We start from the raw sequence: 14,827 nt of genomic DNA on the forward strand, positions 1-14,827 counted from the left end.
AAGCTCTCCCTTACCCCCTTTAATTTTGTAGTTTTATTGCCAGCATAAAGTCATAGATTCTGATTTTATTTTTATGTCATGCTTCATTCCATTGTCTATTTCAGTGTACATATTATTCAAGATCTGGTCATTGGGAGCCCCCTCAAGCTGACTTCTTTAGAAAATCAGTACTATTGACTTTCCCTTTGGGTTTGGCTTTATAAGTAGGGGAAGATATGGCTTACAATCTACTATAATTCTTAAAATTGGCAGATACCATTTTTTTCTTTTCAAAATGGTCTTTTTGAGTATTTTTTGAAATGATACAACAGATTTGTGGTGATTATCTTCATTCTGTCCTAGCTTCTCTTGCAGCCAATGGAAGTTTTTGGCAGATATTTGGCATAGTTAGCAATGTAGTATGTGGCAGTGAAAGAGCAAAACTGATCTGCTGGTGGATTGTGAACCCATAACTGTAGTCTTTATTAACATAGTACCCTAACCTATACTACACTATGTCTAGGAGTGCTGTAAATTTTTACTTTTACAAAATTTGTACTAATGTATAAATGTTAGTAATCCCCCAACAGAGCATTCTAGGTATCCTTTTTATCACTAAACTGTGTTATTTTGAAAATGATTTCCTCTGATTTTCTGTTTTCTGTTTACCCTCTTAATTGTCAGGATTCAAACAGGTAAACTGTCAGAGTTTTTGACAACATCTTGCTGCACACATTTGAGCTTTATGGACCCTGGACCTGAGGGTAAATTGTACAGTGAAGATTATGATGACTATGATAATGAGCTAGAATCTGGTGACTGGATGAATGGCTATGGTTCAACCAGTAATGGTAAGGAGGCTTCATAAATGCACTGGCCTTGCTGGACAAGAATACAAACTATTGTTGAGCATCATGCTTAATATTTCTCACTGCCAGCAGTCTCACTCCTATTTAATATACCTAGATTTCTAGTTTTGTTTGGCTTCACTTTTCATTCTTCTACTTACCTTTGGTTTCTGGTCTAATATCCCTGTGGTGATTGTGGAGTATAGAGTTGGACTATCCCTTACTAAGGTTAGGGGAGATTTCTCTCCCAGGTACATAAAATGACTGGTACTTTAAAAATGGGAGGAAGCAATGGTGAGTGAGAGATATTTAATCAAGTATGTAGTAGGAAAACTAGACATATATGTACTGCTTTTTGACATTAAAAAGCATAAAAAGTATAAAATTCCATCAGAGTTCTTTCATATATATTATATAATATTCTATAATTTTATATTCTAATATATTCTATATATTCTAATTTTATATAGTTCTTTTATATAGAATATTATAGGGGTACATCAGAATCTCTGGGGAGGTCTGCATAATTTGAAAAAGCCAATGTGGTACACCTATTGCTTTCATATTACAACTAGACAAATAACGCAGAACAAAATCTAATTGGCTTCTAGGAGTACAAAGATGATATAGTGAGAAAGCATCGTGGGGGCCTGAGAAACACCCTAAAGTGTTAAAATGCTGACCTAGGCAGGGCAAACATTACATTATTTGAATCCCACAGAGAGAAGGGCCCGTGGGAGTGAATTATTTTTCTAGTTATGTAAAACATGGTTTGCCTGCTTTCACTGTCTGGTTTTCTGACTGTTAGCCTATATCTTAAGGCAGCCAATTTCTTTATCTTAAGAATGGTGTGTGGGAGAGAAGAAAAATAAATAAATTAGCTTTCCTCAGTGAGCTAGCAAGCATAATCTTATATACAATAAACCAAAACACTAGCAGTCAGAAGGACTATTTTCTCATTTGGGCTCAGCATTTACTCACCTAAGTACTATTTAATTCACTCTGTATTTGTTTTTGTAAGATCTATAATAGTGAATTTCTTTGTTTGAAGACTATATTAAATACAAGGTTATTTCCTGTTATCAGTAATACCCAAAGTCATGATATCTATCTTGGCATAAGCTGAAATATTTTGAAAACCAAATAAGACTGATTATATATTGAGGTTGTTTGCTATTGCATAGGTAGTTGTGATTTACATCTGTAGCACTCATTCTCTTAGATTGCTTTCTTAAATATATCTCTTTAATGATATGTTTTACTAAGCTTGATATTATGCATTCTGAGTCACTTTCCCCTGTCTGGGTTTACTCGCTGGTGGCCTCACAATGGACGTGTTTATTGCTTGCCAGCTCTTCCATGGGGAGAGCACTTCTCTCCATATTGTTCATAATCCTCTACTCAAGTGTCTAGATTGTATTCAAGGTTATAATATTTGTCATTAAGATGTCACTGAGTATGAGGTCCACTCCTGCAGCTCTGCTAGTTCCCATTAGTCACATCAGAGAACAGAAAGACATCTGGAGAGTTCCCCAGAGGTAATCAAAATCCAGATGATACATGACTGATGTAGCAAACTTCAGTATTGATCCAAACATTGGGCTTTCCCAACTGTAAATGTTGCAAGTGTTCATGTAAAATTTGAAATATTAAGCAGCCACAAGATATATGTATTTTTTTTGTTTCCATTACCCATAGTCAGAGATAATGTTATAGAAGGTGAATGGGGGAGGCAGAGACCAAGGGACCAAGGACTATATCTGTCTTCTTCAGCACTGTAACCTCAGCACCTAGTACACCACCTGGTCCATAGTAGGCAGTAAATATTTGGTGAATAAATGAAGCAGGTAACAAAAAAGACCAATGTGTGGTCAGTAGTCCTTTTGACACCAGTGCCACATGGAGCTTGTTTTTTCTTTAGCAATTGTAGCTGTCATTTGTGGAATCTGTCTGTTTTCAGCTAGGCTCAATGTTTAGTAGAAGATTTTTGCCCTTCTCCACAAGTCTTCTCATACCAATGAGACTCAAAGGGCCCTGTTCTACTCCTCCACCACAACTGCCACCACCACTACCATCACACACACATACATAGATTATGAAATGCTCCACCTGGTGCATAATAAGCTCCATACTACTTTCAGGGAACCTAATATTGTCTCAACAAAGTTGAAGAACAGGTGGATCCTGGTAAATGGCCATAGTTTCTGAATAGTAAAGCTACGAGATTGTATAATGATCACCAACTCTTTTCCCCCATGAGCTAAAACAGCCTGGTTTTGGTGCTGTGTTGTGGGCACAGGAGCCAGTAATTCTGTTTGGTGGGGTAGATTGTGAAGTAACTAAAATGTTTATTTTCTCTCTCCCCCCTCCCCCCACTAACCTTGCAGCTCGCTGTGGTGATGAAGTTGCTCGTTATTTAGATCACCTTTTGGTGCACACTGCTCCCCATCCTAAAGTAGCCCTTACCTCACAGAAGGGAGGGCTAAATCGGTTCCGAGCTGCTGTGCAGACAACCTGCGATTTAATGTCCTTGATGACCAAGGCCAAGGAGCTGCATGTACAGAGTGAGTAATGCCATGACTCACTGGAGTCAGGAACAGGATGACATGAAGCCCAGGATGGGGGTGGGGTGTTTCTTACAGTGTAGGCAGGAACTTTGTTTTGTTCACTGCTTTATCCCCAACATCTCAGACAGCACCTAGAACATATTAGATGCTCAAATATTTGTAAAATTAATGAATTTTTACAATTAAAAATGGGTAATTAATGGGTATAGTTTTGCTATAGATAGTGCTGTGTAGTCTGGTTTAACCAGTTACATAGCAAGGAGAGACAGAACAAGAGACATGGAGCATATTCAATTTTAACATCAAAGTATTAAAATGTGGAAAGGATTTTTTCCTCCTTTGGAAAAGTTACTAATTTGGAAGTAATTTTATTTAAAGAGAAAGCATTGCAGACTGTTACAAGATAGCCTTGCAATGGAGAGGGAGATATTCTACCTTAAGTAAGCTAAATCTGGTTCCTTAGGCCAGCTGTAACTTATACAGTCAGTTGTTCCAGCAGTATAGAGCTGTATTTGTCAACTACAGTATCATTCTTCAACAGCTTTACCATTCTTCTCCCCAAGACTACTATCCTCCCTCAGTAGTATTCACAGTGGAGGATGTCTTCTACCACACATTGCCAGGAGTAGTCATGGTTCCTAAGAGTGTTCAGTACCTGTATGATAGCTGCATATGAAGGGACAGAAGGGCTCCTTGGCCATGCCTAGAGGACCTAAATGTTAACATTTCGCAGACGATGAGAATGATTGAGATGCGTGATCTTACTGTCTAAAATTGTATTGACCGTTACTAACCAAAGATATTAAACATGATCATTGGGGAATCATTTAACAGTTAGAAAAGGGAAAAGCTTAGCATACATAGCCTTTGCGTATGCTTCCTTGACAAAGGGCTTATGCAAAGACATCAGCTTTATTAAGTTATACTTCTTGATTATGAATCAGAAAACTTGAGCTTAATTCCCAGCTCTGCTACTTACTTGCTTGAACAGTTATCTGAGCTCTGTATCTCTCTTTCTGTATCTGTAAAATGGCAAAAATGACAAGAGAGTCTCTCCTTAGAGGTTATGGTAAGTGTTTCAACAATGAACTGTAAGTTAAAACCTTAGGAATATCTCAAAGTTGGTCAGCCACTACATTTTTTGATTCCCTAGATAGGGTCATCTGTTTATCTGTTCTCAAGCAATTCCAACTGCTAGCAGCCAGATATTCTTCTGGGAGAGTACAGAAAATATAAAATGTAACTGGGTTCTTTCTGTTATATGTGGTATTCTATTAAAGTATCAGTGATAGCACCATTGTGGTATTAATTACGTTCGCAGAATTTAATATCTTATATGTCCAGCTGATGCTATAATTCTAGATATTCCATTCAAAATATGTTTATTGATTGATTGAATATCCTTTGATTTATCTGAACTTCATATTTCTTTTCTTTGCTATTACCAAGAAAGGGTAAACTTCTCATTCTTGTTCTATAAAGAACCAACCCATATGTAACTTCATTGTTGAGGTCAGCTGTGCATTTTTATTAATCTCTTAATTATCTAAGCTTTTTCATAAATATCAACCTCTTGCAGATGTACACATGTATCTTCCTACAAAGATATTTCAGGCTTCCCGGCCTTCACTCAACTTACTTGACTTACTTCATGCACCACAAGAGGACCAGGTAAATATGCACAGGAGGTATTTCTATCAGCTTTTTGCAAAACTGCCATTCTTACAGAAAATAATAGAACTAGCCATTATGGTTTCTGCTAGTAACTGGTGGTAGGCAAAGTGCCACCATGATGAAGATATATGTCCTTTTTAGTTCACTTTTTAAATGGGCAAGTTTTTCTAGTCAGGCTTAAGAAAACTAGATTGCTATATCATACATTCTGAAGGTGTCATTGTTTTTGCTTTACTTTTTGTCAAAATTTAGGAAACTCTTATGGAAAAGGTTTAGAAAGTGAAAAGATCAACACTCTAGGGCATTATTTAAGGTGAGCACTTGTGGATTTTTTTTTTTTGTCTTTTCTCAAACTAAAGGTTCCTTCTGTTCGTGTAGAAATACATCTTCCTAGAGACCCGTCTGGGGAAGTGGACTTCAAAGCACTGGTTTTACAGTTGAAGGAGACCTCCAGCTTACAGGAGCAAGCTGATATCCTCTACATGCTATATACTATGAAGTAAGTGATGGATATTATCAATCTACTTTCATGATCATATAGAAAAGGAAGTATAGCATAGTAAATATAGCACTGCTCTGGAGTCTCACTAATGTGGATTTGAATAGTTTTGCAACCTACCCACTCAATTGTCCTCATTTATAAAATTTGGATTATACCTACCTCATAGAATTGTTGTAAAGATTAAAACAAGATAAAATATCTGCAGTCTCTAATACAATGCCTGGTACATAGTAAGTGACTAATAACATAAACATTATTATCATTATTATGGTTATTTTAAGCCTCCATTATTTGGTAAAATCTATAGATAAATAAAGTTTTAACTCAAAAGAAGTAAGAATATGGAGGCTTACAGGAAAAAAAAGTAGCATTAGTGAGTGTTTGCTATGTGTCAGGCACCCTCTGCTAGGTACATTTTATCTAGGTACCTCTAACTCTAGGTACCTTGAACTTATCTCTCCTGCCCCCCAAATTCCCCCACAAAATTACCTGTTCTTCCTCATTTATTCATGTTGTCAGCACCCTGAAGAGGCAGGATGGACCCCCGCCCTCCCCTAATTTGTTTTGGATGTCAAGACTGATGATGCCACACACATACCAGAAGGGTGTGGGTCCTTAAAAAGCAGGGAAAGAGGCTGGATTTGGAATTTTATTATGATTAGGAGGTGAGGCTGGGATGAGGGTTCATTCTCAATGGCACCAAAAGAGGGAACACTCAGACTTTTTTATCAGCTTGCCCAGGCATAGGCTGGAAAGGAAAGGGGAGTGGTAGGACTTGAAAGCAGTCAGCAGTCAAATATCAAAAATGGAGTTGCTTCTATGAAATTCTCCATCTCTATTGTTGGAATCAACACCTACCTAATCATCAAGCCTTCTCCCTATATCCAGTTAATCACCAAGTCTGTCCAGTTTTACCTCTAAATATATGTCTCTCCCTAGGACTATTGCTACAGTTTCCTAACAAGTCTTTCTACTTCAATCTAGTTTTCCTCAAACACATCCTCAACAGAGGAGGGAGAGTAACTTTGATGATATTGCCGAAACGCCCAGGCTTACACAAAAGTAGAGAGAATAGTGTGATGAACACTTTTGGACCCATCTCCCAACCTGAACAACTATAAACTCATGGTTAATCTTGTCACATCTATATTCTCATTCTCCCTTCCTCCTGGATTATTTTGAAGAGGATACCAAACATTTTATCATTTCATTCCTAAATATTTCAGTATTATTTCTAAAAGACAAAAATCTCTTAAAACATAACCACAATGGGACTTCTGGTTCTGGACAAGATAGAGTAAATGCATTTCTCTCTGTTCCTCCTGCTAGGTACAGGAGGACATTATTTATAAAACAAATATAAGATGTTGAAAGGTGGAGAGAAGGCAGCAGACTGGCTGAGGACCTCATGATTTGAGGACTGAGAGGGTACTGACATCCCCAGGTTTTCTTTGTTGCCTCACTGGGTGCTGGAGAAGCCAGCAGCCTGAAAAGGCCAGTCAGTGGGCACAGACAACAAGAGCCCTAAGGAAAACCCGTTCTTCCCAGACAAAGGGCTAGGAAAGAGGCACTCTAGCAACACAGACAACTTTTAAACAATAACCACTCTATTCCAGCCAAGCACCAGGGAAAAATCTGCGGTGCTACCCCTGTCAACAAAGGCTGAGTGGAAAGCCCAGACTTCTGCTCTCACTAAGGCAGGCACTGCTCCACCTTTCTCACTGCCAGGGGAGTGTCAAAGAAGGCTAGGTAGGGATCTGGGACTTTCATCCCCTCTAGGTGGTAATGAAGTCCCCTTGGCCTGACTCCACAGCCTATGCCATTTCCATCAGATTATGCTGTTTAATGAGTAAGTTAAAAAGGAAGCTGAAAAGCCCATCAGCACTAAAGTCAAGGTTTTACACATCCAATTTTATTAAAAATAGCCCAAACATATTTTAAGCCATTTAGGGCCTGCCTGCTTTGCATACTCCTCAAAACTCAACCTGCATCTGCTAGCAAGAGATAAGCCCTGGGCCACGAGTGTCCCAAACCATTGCTGCCATTCAGAGCTTTCTAACCTAGAGCCTCCCCACAGTGCTACTGAGGGACTACACCTAGACCTATAACCCCCCTCCTCCCCTCTTCCCTGGGAGTTCCCTTGCCCTCCTCCTGTTATGGATGGTAGAACTTGTTCCTTATATAAGCCTCTTGACAGTCTGATGCTGTGAGGGACTTCCCCTCTCATACAACCCTGTCCAAGTGCCAACTGTTAAAGCTTGTTATGTGCTACTACCAAGAAAAAGACATGGGTTTTATTACTCCGATACCTTTATTCCTTTCCTTTTTCCTTTAGGATAAGGCAATCTGTTCAAAAAGTATCAGTTGAATACTTATGTGCCAGGCACAATGCTAAATGCAGAGTAATGAAAAGATAGAGAAGGTGAGAAGAGATAAGGGTTAAGGACAGAATGACTAATGACTGTAGCTTGAATGAAAACTGAAGATTCAGCAGGGTCATTGGGATAGGCAAGCAAGGGCTTGAAACACTCATGCTTTCCTACCAATTCAGATGATCCATGGTTGACTGCCAACTCTTCCACTCCTAACACATGAGTTTTCTTCATCTAATCCTATATATACTAACTTTACCATAACATCTGATCAAAACCTGTAATCTCACTAGAACTAGTACTCTATTATCAAACCACTTGAGTAGATTGTTTGATGTGCTGCATGGTTTTTAATACACTTGGAATTCTGCCCAATATCCCTTGTGGATTTGAGTAGAAACTGGGAGGTGGGGTTTCCTATGTCTATTGACTAGTAGTCCTTCTGTGAGTTGTCTGTTCATAACCATTGTTTGCTCTCCACTGGGTTATTTATATTTTTCTTATAGTAATATCATATATTACTATTTTGTTTGTTATATTTGTTGCAGATATTTTGTCCAAGGAACTTGTGTTTTAACTTTGTTCATATGCTTTTCTCTATGCTAAAGTTTCGGGTTTTTAAAAATATTTATTTATTTACTTGTTTGGCTGCACCGGGTCTTAGTTGCAGCACACAATATCGTTGTGGCGTGGGGGATCATTAGTTGTGGTACGTGGGATCTTTAGTTGCAGCATGTGGTGTCTAGTTCCCTGACCAGGGATCGAACCCTGGCCCCCTGCATTGGGAGTGTGGAGTCTTAACTGCTGGACCACCAGGGAAGTCCCAAAAGTTTTGTTTTATATAGTCTTTTCTTTTTTGGCTTCTGTGTTTCTTATCATGCATGGGGAGAACCTTCTCCCCTCCCAGAATTTAAAAATATTTTAAATACCTTTAAGAATTTTAAAAATTTAAGTCCTTAATCTACTCAGAATTCATTTTTATATGTCTTCTTACTCAACATGTCTAAAGTCAAATTCAGTCTTTACCAGAAAACTACTACTGCCTGATGCTTTTCATGGTATTATCATTCTCTCGGTCACCCAGACTTGAAATTGTGTCAACATGTTCAAGTCCTTCTCATCCCCTGCCTCTCCTTACCACATCACCACCACTACTGTTGGGAATCAGTGACCAAACCTATATCCTCTATAATCTAACTTCCGACCTTTATCTACCATTGTTCCCCCATCACAATGTGAATACTGCCACCAAAACAGCCTACTACTTATCACATCCAAAACAAAGCCTGTACATGACCACTTTCAGACCTTGGTTCATGTTTTTTCCTCTGTCTGGACTACTCTCCCTTTAACACATCCCATCTCTCCTCATTGGAATTCTAGCTATCCATCAAGGCCTGGATCATCTGTCACCTCCATGAAACTTTCTCTGATCCCTAGGAATAAAAAGGATCTTCCCTGATTATGAGATCTCATAACATTTATTTTCATATTATTTATTTTTATTTTGACCATTTCAAACTTAGAGAAAAGTTGTAAGGATAGTACAAAAAAAAAGTTCTGAGAAAACCATAATTCAAAAAGAGTCATGTACCACAATGTTCATTGCAGCTCTATTTACAATAGCCAGGACATGGAAGCAACCTAAGTATCCATCAACAGATGAATGAATAAAGATGTGGCACATATATACAATGGAATATTAGCCATAAAAGAAACAAAATTGAGTTATTTGTAGTGAGGTAGATGGACCTAGATTCTGTCATACAGAGTGAAGTAAATCAGAAAGAGAAAAACAAATACCGTATACTAACACATATATATGGAGACTAAAAAAAAGAAAAAAAATGGTCATGAAGAGCCTAGGGGTAGGATGGGAATAAAGACACAGACCTACTGGAGAACGGACTTGAGTATATGGGGAGGGGGAAGGGTAAGCTGTGACAAAGTGAGAGAGTGGCATGGACATATATACAATACCAAACTTAAAATAGATAGCTAGTGGGAAGCAGCCGCATAGCACAGAGAGATCAGCTTGGTGCTGTGTGACCACCTGGAGGGGTGGGATAGGGAAGGTGGGAGGGAGGGAGGGAGGGAGACGCAAGAGGGAAGAGATATGGGAACATATGTATATGTATAACTGATTCACTTTGTTATAAAGCAGAAAATAACACACCATTGTAAAGTAATTATACTCCAATAAAGATGTTTAAAAAATAATAAATTAAATTAAAAATTTGAAAAAGAAAAAAGTTCTGGGTATCCTTCACCCAGATCCCTCAGATGTTCACACTGAGCTTTAATATCTCTCTCTCTCTCTTCCCCCTCCCTGCCTCCCTCCCTCCCTGTCTTCTTCTTCATCATCTCATCATTACCATCACCACACACACACATTTTTTTTCTGAACGATTTGACAGTATGTGGCAAACATGATCCCCTTCTACCCCCAGATACTTCAGTGTGTATTTCCTAAAGACTAGGAATTCTCTTATATAAGCACAGTATAATTGCCAGAATCAGAAAATTAATGTTAAGATAATACTGTTATCTAATCTATAGATCTTATCAAGATTTGTTGGTTGTCCCAATAATGTCTTTATAGCAAAAGAAAATCTAAATGATGCATTTCATTTAGTTCTTATGTGTCCCTCATCTCCTTTAATCTGGAACAGTTCCTAAGTCTTTATTTTTAATGTTATTGACATTTTTGAAGGATACAGACCAGTTGTTTTGCAGAATATCCCTAAATTTTGGTTTATCTGATGTCACCTCATAATTAAATTCAGGTTATGTATTTTGGGCAAGAATACTACTGAAGTGATGCTGAGTTCTTCTCAGTGTATCCTATCAGGAAGCACATAGTATTGATGAGTCCCATTTCTGGTAACTTTGACAACTTGGTTAAGGTAGTATCTTCCACGTTCCTCTGCTGTAAAGTTACTATGTTATACTTCAAAATTAAAAAGTATCTTGTAGGGGCTTCCCTGGTGGCGCAGTGGTTGAGAGTCCGCCTGCTGATGCAGGGGACACGGGTTCGTGCCCCGGTCCAGGAAGATCCCACATGCCGCGGAGCGGCTGGGCCCGTGAGCCATGGCCGCTGGGCCTGCGCGTCCGGAGCCTGTGCTCCGCAACAGGAAAGGCCACAACAGTGAGAGGCCCACATACCACAAAAAAAAAAAAGTATCTTGTAGAGATGTACTTTGAGACTGTGAAAATATCCTGTTACTCTTCAGACTTTCATTCACTGTTTCTTGAATCCATTGATTCGTATAGTATAGTATAGATTTAGTTTTATTATATTAAACATTTATATTATATATAATTTAATATATTGACTAGATAACACATTATCATGGTTCAAACATTTTAAAGTAAAAAAGGATACAGTGAAGGGGTAGAAAGTCTTTCTCCCACCTCTGTTCCCCAGATACTTGGTTCCCCTCCTCATAGGCAATCAATGCTATTGATTTTTTGTGTATCCATCCAGGGACATTTTATGCATATATAGGTAAATACATATATATATGTGTTTACTTTTATACCTGTTTACCCAAATGGTAGATTGAACACCTTTTCTTAAGTTTAAAAGCCATTGGTAGGGGCTTCCCTGGTGGCACAGTGGTTGAGAGTCCGCCTGCCAATGCAGGGGACACGGGTTCGTGCCCCGCTCCAGGAAGATCCCACATGCAGCGGAGTGGCTAGGCCCGTGAGCCATGGCTGCTGAGCCTGCACGTCCAGAGCCTGTGCTCCACAATGGGAGAGACCACAACAGTGAGAGGCCCGTGTACCGCAAGAAAAAAAAAAAAAAAAAAAAAAAAAAAAGCCATTGGTATTTATTTTGCCAGATGTTCTTTTGTTGTTTTTTATTTTCTTATCTATTTGTTGGAATTCTTTTTTTTTTAACTTCCTAATCTCCTTCACCTATTTCTCTCCTGCCCCCACTCCCCTCTCCTCTGGCAACCATGTTTGTTCCCTGTATCTATGATACTATTTCTGCTTTGTTATATTTGTTCATTTGTTTTGTTTTTTAGATTCTATATACAAGTGAAGTCATACGATATTTATCTTTCTCTGTCTGACTTATTTCACTTAGCATAATATCCTCTAGGTCCACCATCCATGTTGTTGAAAATGGCAAGATTTCATTCTTTTTTATTGCAGAGTAATATTCCATTGTGTGTGTGTATGTATATGTGTGTGTATGTGTGTGTGTATATATATATATATACACACATATATATATTACATATATATATATCACATCTTTATCCATTCATATTGATGGGCATTTAGTTGCTTCCATATCTTGGCTATCATAAACAATGCTGCAGTGAACAGAGCTGTGCATATATCTTTTCAAATTAGTGTTTTCGTTTTCTTCAGATAGATACCCAGAAGTGGAATTGCTGGATCATATGGTAGTTCTATTTTTAAGGGGTATTTTTTGCCTTTTTTGAAAATTTTATTGAAGTATAGTTGATTTACAATGTCATGTTAGTTCAGGTGTACAGCACAGTGATTCAGTTTTATATATATATATATATATATATATATATATATATATATATATATATATATATTCTTTTTCAGATTCTTTTCCCTTATAGGTTAGTATAAAATATTGAGTATACTTCCCTGTGCTATATAGTAGGTCCTTGTTGGTATTTCTAAGTTTTTGAGGACTCTCCATACTGTTTTCCGTAGTGACTGCACCAATTTACATTCCCACCAACAGTGCATGAGGGTTCCTTTTTCTTCACATCCTCACAAACACTTGGTATTTCTTATCTTTTTGATGATGGCCATTCTGACAGGTGTGAGGTGATATCTCATTGTGGTTTTGATTTGCATATCCTTGATGATTAATGATATTGAGCATCTTTTCATGTGCCTATTAGCCATTTGTATGTCTTCTCTGGAAAAATGTCTATTCAGATTCTCTGCTCATTTTCAATCAGATTGTTAATTATTTTTTTGATGTGAATTGTATGAGTTGTCTATTTTGGTTATTAACCCTTCATTGGATATATCATTTGCAGTTGTCTTCTCCTATTAAGTAGGCAGCCTTTTTGTTTTGTTGACAGTTTCCTTCTGTGTGCAAAAACTTTTAGTTTGGGGCTTCCCTGGTGGTGCAGTGGTTGAGAGTCCACCTGCCGATGCAGGGGACGCGGGTTCGTGCCTTGGTCTGGGAGGATCCCACATGCTGCGGAGCAGCTGGGCCCGTGAGCCATGGCCGCCGAGCCTGCACATCCGAAGCCTCTGCTCTGCAAAGGGAGGGGCCAAAGGGGTGAGAGGCCCGTGTACCGCAAAAAAAAAAAACAACTTTTAGTTTGAGGTAGTCTCATTTGCTTATTTTTGCTTTTGTTTCCCACACCGGAGGAGACATATCCAAAAACATATTGCTAAGACCAGTGTCAAAGAGTATACTGTCTGTTTTCTTCTAGAATTGTTATAGTTTCAGGTCTTACATTTAAGTCTTTAATCCATTTTGACTGTATTTTTGTATATGGTGTGGGAAAGTAGTCCAGTTTGATTCTTTTGCATGTAGCTGTCCAGTTTTCCCAGCACCATTTATTGAAGAGGCTGTCTTTTCCCCATTGTATATTCTTGTCTCCTTTGTTGAACATTAATTAAACATATAATTGTGGGTTCATTTCTGAGCTCTCTATTCTGTTCCATTGGACTATGTGTCTGCTTTTGTGCCAATTCCATACTACTTTGAAGACTGCAGCTTTATAGCATAGTCTGAAGACAGACTATGATTCCTCCAGCTTTTTCTTCTTTCTCAAAATTGTTTTGGCTATTCAGTGTCTTTTGTGTTTCCATACAAATTTTAGAATAATTTTTTCTAGTTCTGTGAAAAATGCCATTGGTATTTTGATAGGGATCTCATTGAATCTGTAGATTGTCTTGGGTGGTATGGTCACCTTAGCAATGTTAATTCTTCCAGTCCATGAGCACGGTATGTCTTTTCATTTGCTTATGTCACCTTCAATTTCTTTTATCAATGTCTTATAGTTTTCTGAGTACAGGTCTTTTACCTCCTTAGTTAGATTTATTCCTAGGTATTTTATACTTTTTGATTTGATTTTAAATGAGATTGTTCTTAATTTCTCTTTCTGATAGTTTATTGTCAGTGTATAGAAATGTGGCAAATTTCTGTATATTAATTTTGTATCCTGTGACTTTTCTGAATTCATTGATGAGTTCTAGCTGTTTTTTGGTGGAATTCTTTATACATTAGGAAAATTGGCCTATGAATTGCAGATATTTTTCTCAGTTTGTAATTTGTCCTATGACTTTGCTTATAGTGGTTTTTGCAATAAGAGTTTTGTATATTTATATATACATATATATATATATAAATGTATCGATCTTTCCTTTATGGATTTTGGTGTATAGTTCACAGTTTAAAAGTCCTAAACTCTGAAATTATAAAATAGTTCTCCCATATCTCTTTTAGTACTTTTTTTTAACATCTTTATTTGAGTATAACTGTTTTACAATAGTGTGTTAGTTTCTCCTTTACAACAAAGTGAATCAGTTATACATATACATATGTTCCCATATCTCTTCCCTCTGGCGTCACCCTCCCTCGCACCCTCCCTATCCCACCCCTCTACGTGGTCACAAAGCACAGAGGTGAACTCCCTGTGCTATGCGGCAGCTTCCCACTAGCTATCTAATTTATATTTGGTAGTGTATATATGTCCCTGCCACTCTCTCACTTCGTCATAGCCCACCCTTCCCCCTCCCCATATCCTCAAGTCCATCCTCTAGTAGATCTGTGTTTTATTCCCATCCTACCACTAATCTCTTCATGACATTTTTTTCTTAGATTCCATATATATGTGTTAGCATACAGTATTTGTTTTTCTCCTTCTG

General features: G+C 38.0%; 1 protein-coding gene across 13 annotated transcripts in view; it reads left to right on the top strand.

The window, feature by feature from the left end:
• PHKA1 (phosphorylase kinase regulatory subunit alpha 1) overlaps window positions 1-14,827 on the top strand; it is a 143,335-nt gene that overhangs the window by 102,787 nt on the left and 25,721 nt on the right. For all 13 annotated transcript variants that reach the window (XM_059050375.2, XM_059050376.2, XM_059050379.2 and 10 more), the window contains 4 exons: window positions 664-830; window positions 3,215-3,391; window positions 4,974-5,065; window positions 5,428-5,567. In XM_059050375.2, the coding sequence (XP_058906358.1) occupies window positions 664-830; window positions 3,215-3,391; window positions 4,974-5,065; window positions 5,428-5,567 (576 nt within the window). The remainder of the gene's footprint in view (window positions 1-663; window positions 831-3,214; window positions 3,392-4,973; window positions 5,066-5,427; window positions 5,568-14,827) is intronic.

Source organism: Kogia breviceps, chromosome X (assembly GCF_026419965.1).
Source record: "Kogia breviceps isolate mKogBre1 chromosome X, mKogBre1 haplotype 1, whole genome shotgun sequence".
Taxonomy (NCBI): Eukaryota; Metazoa; Chordata; class Mammalia; order Artiodactyla; family Physeteridae; genus Kogia; species Kogia breviceps.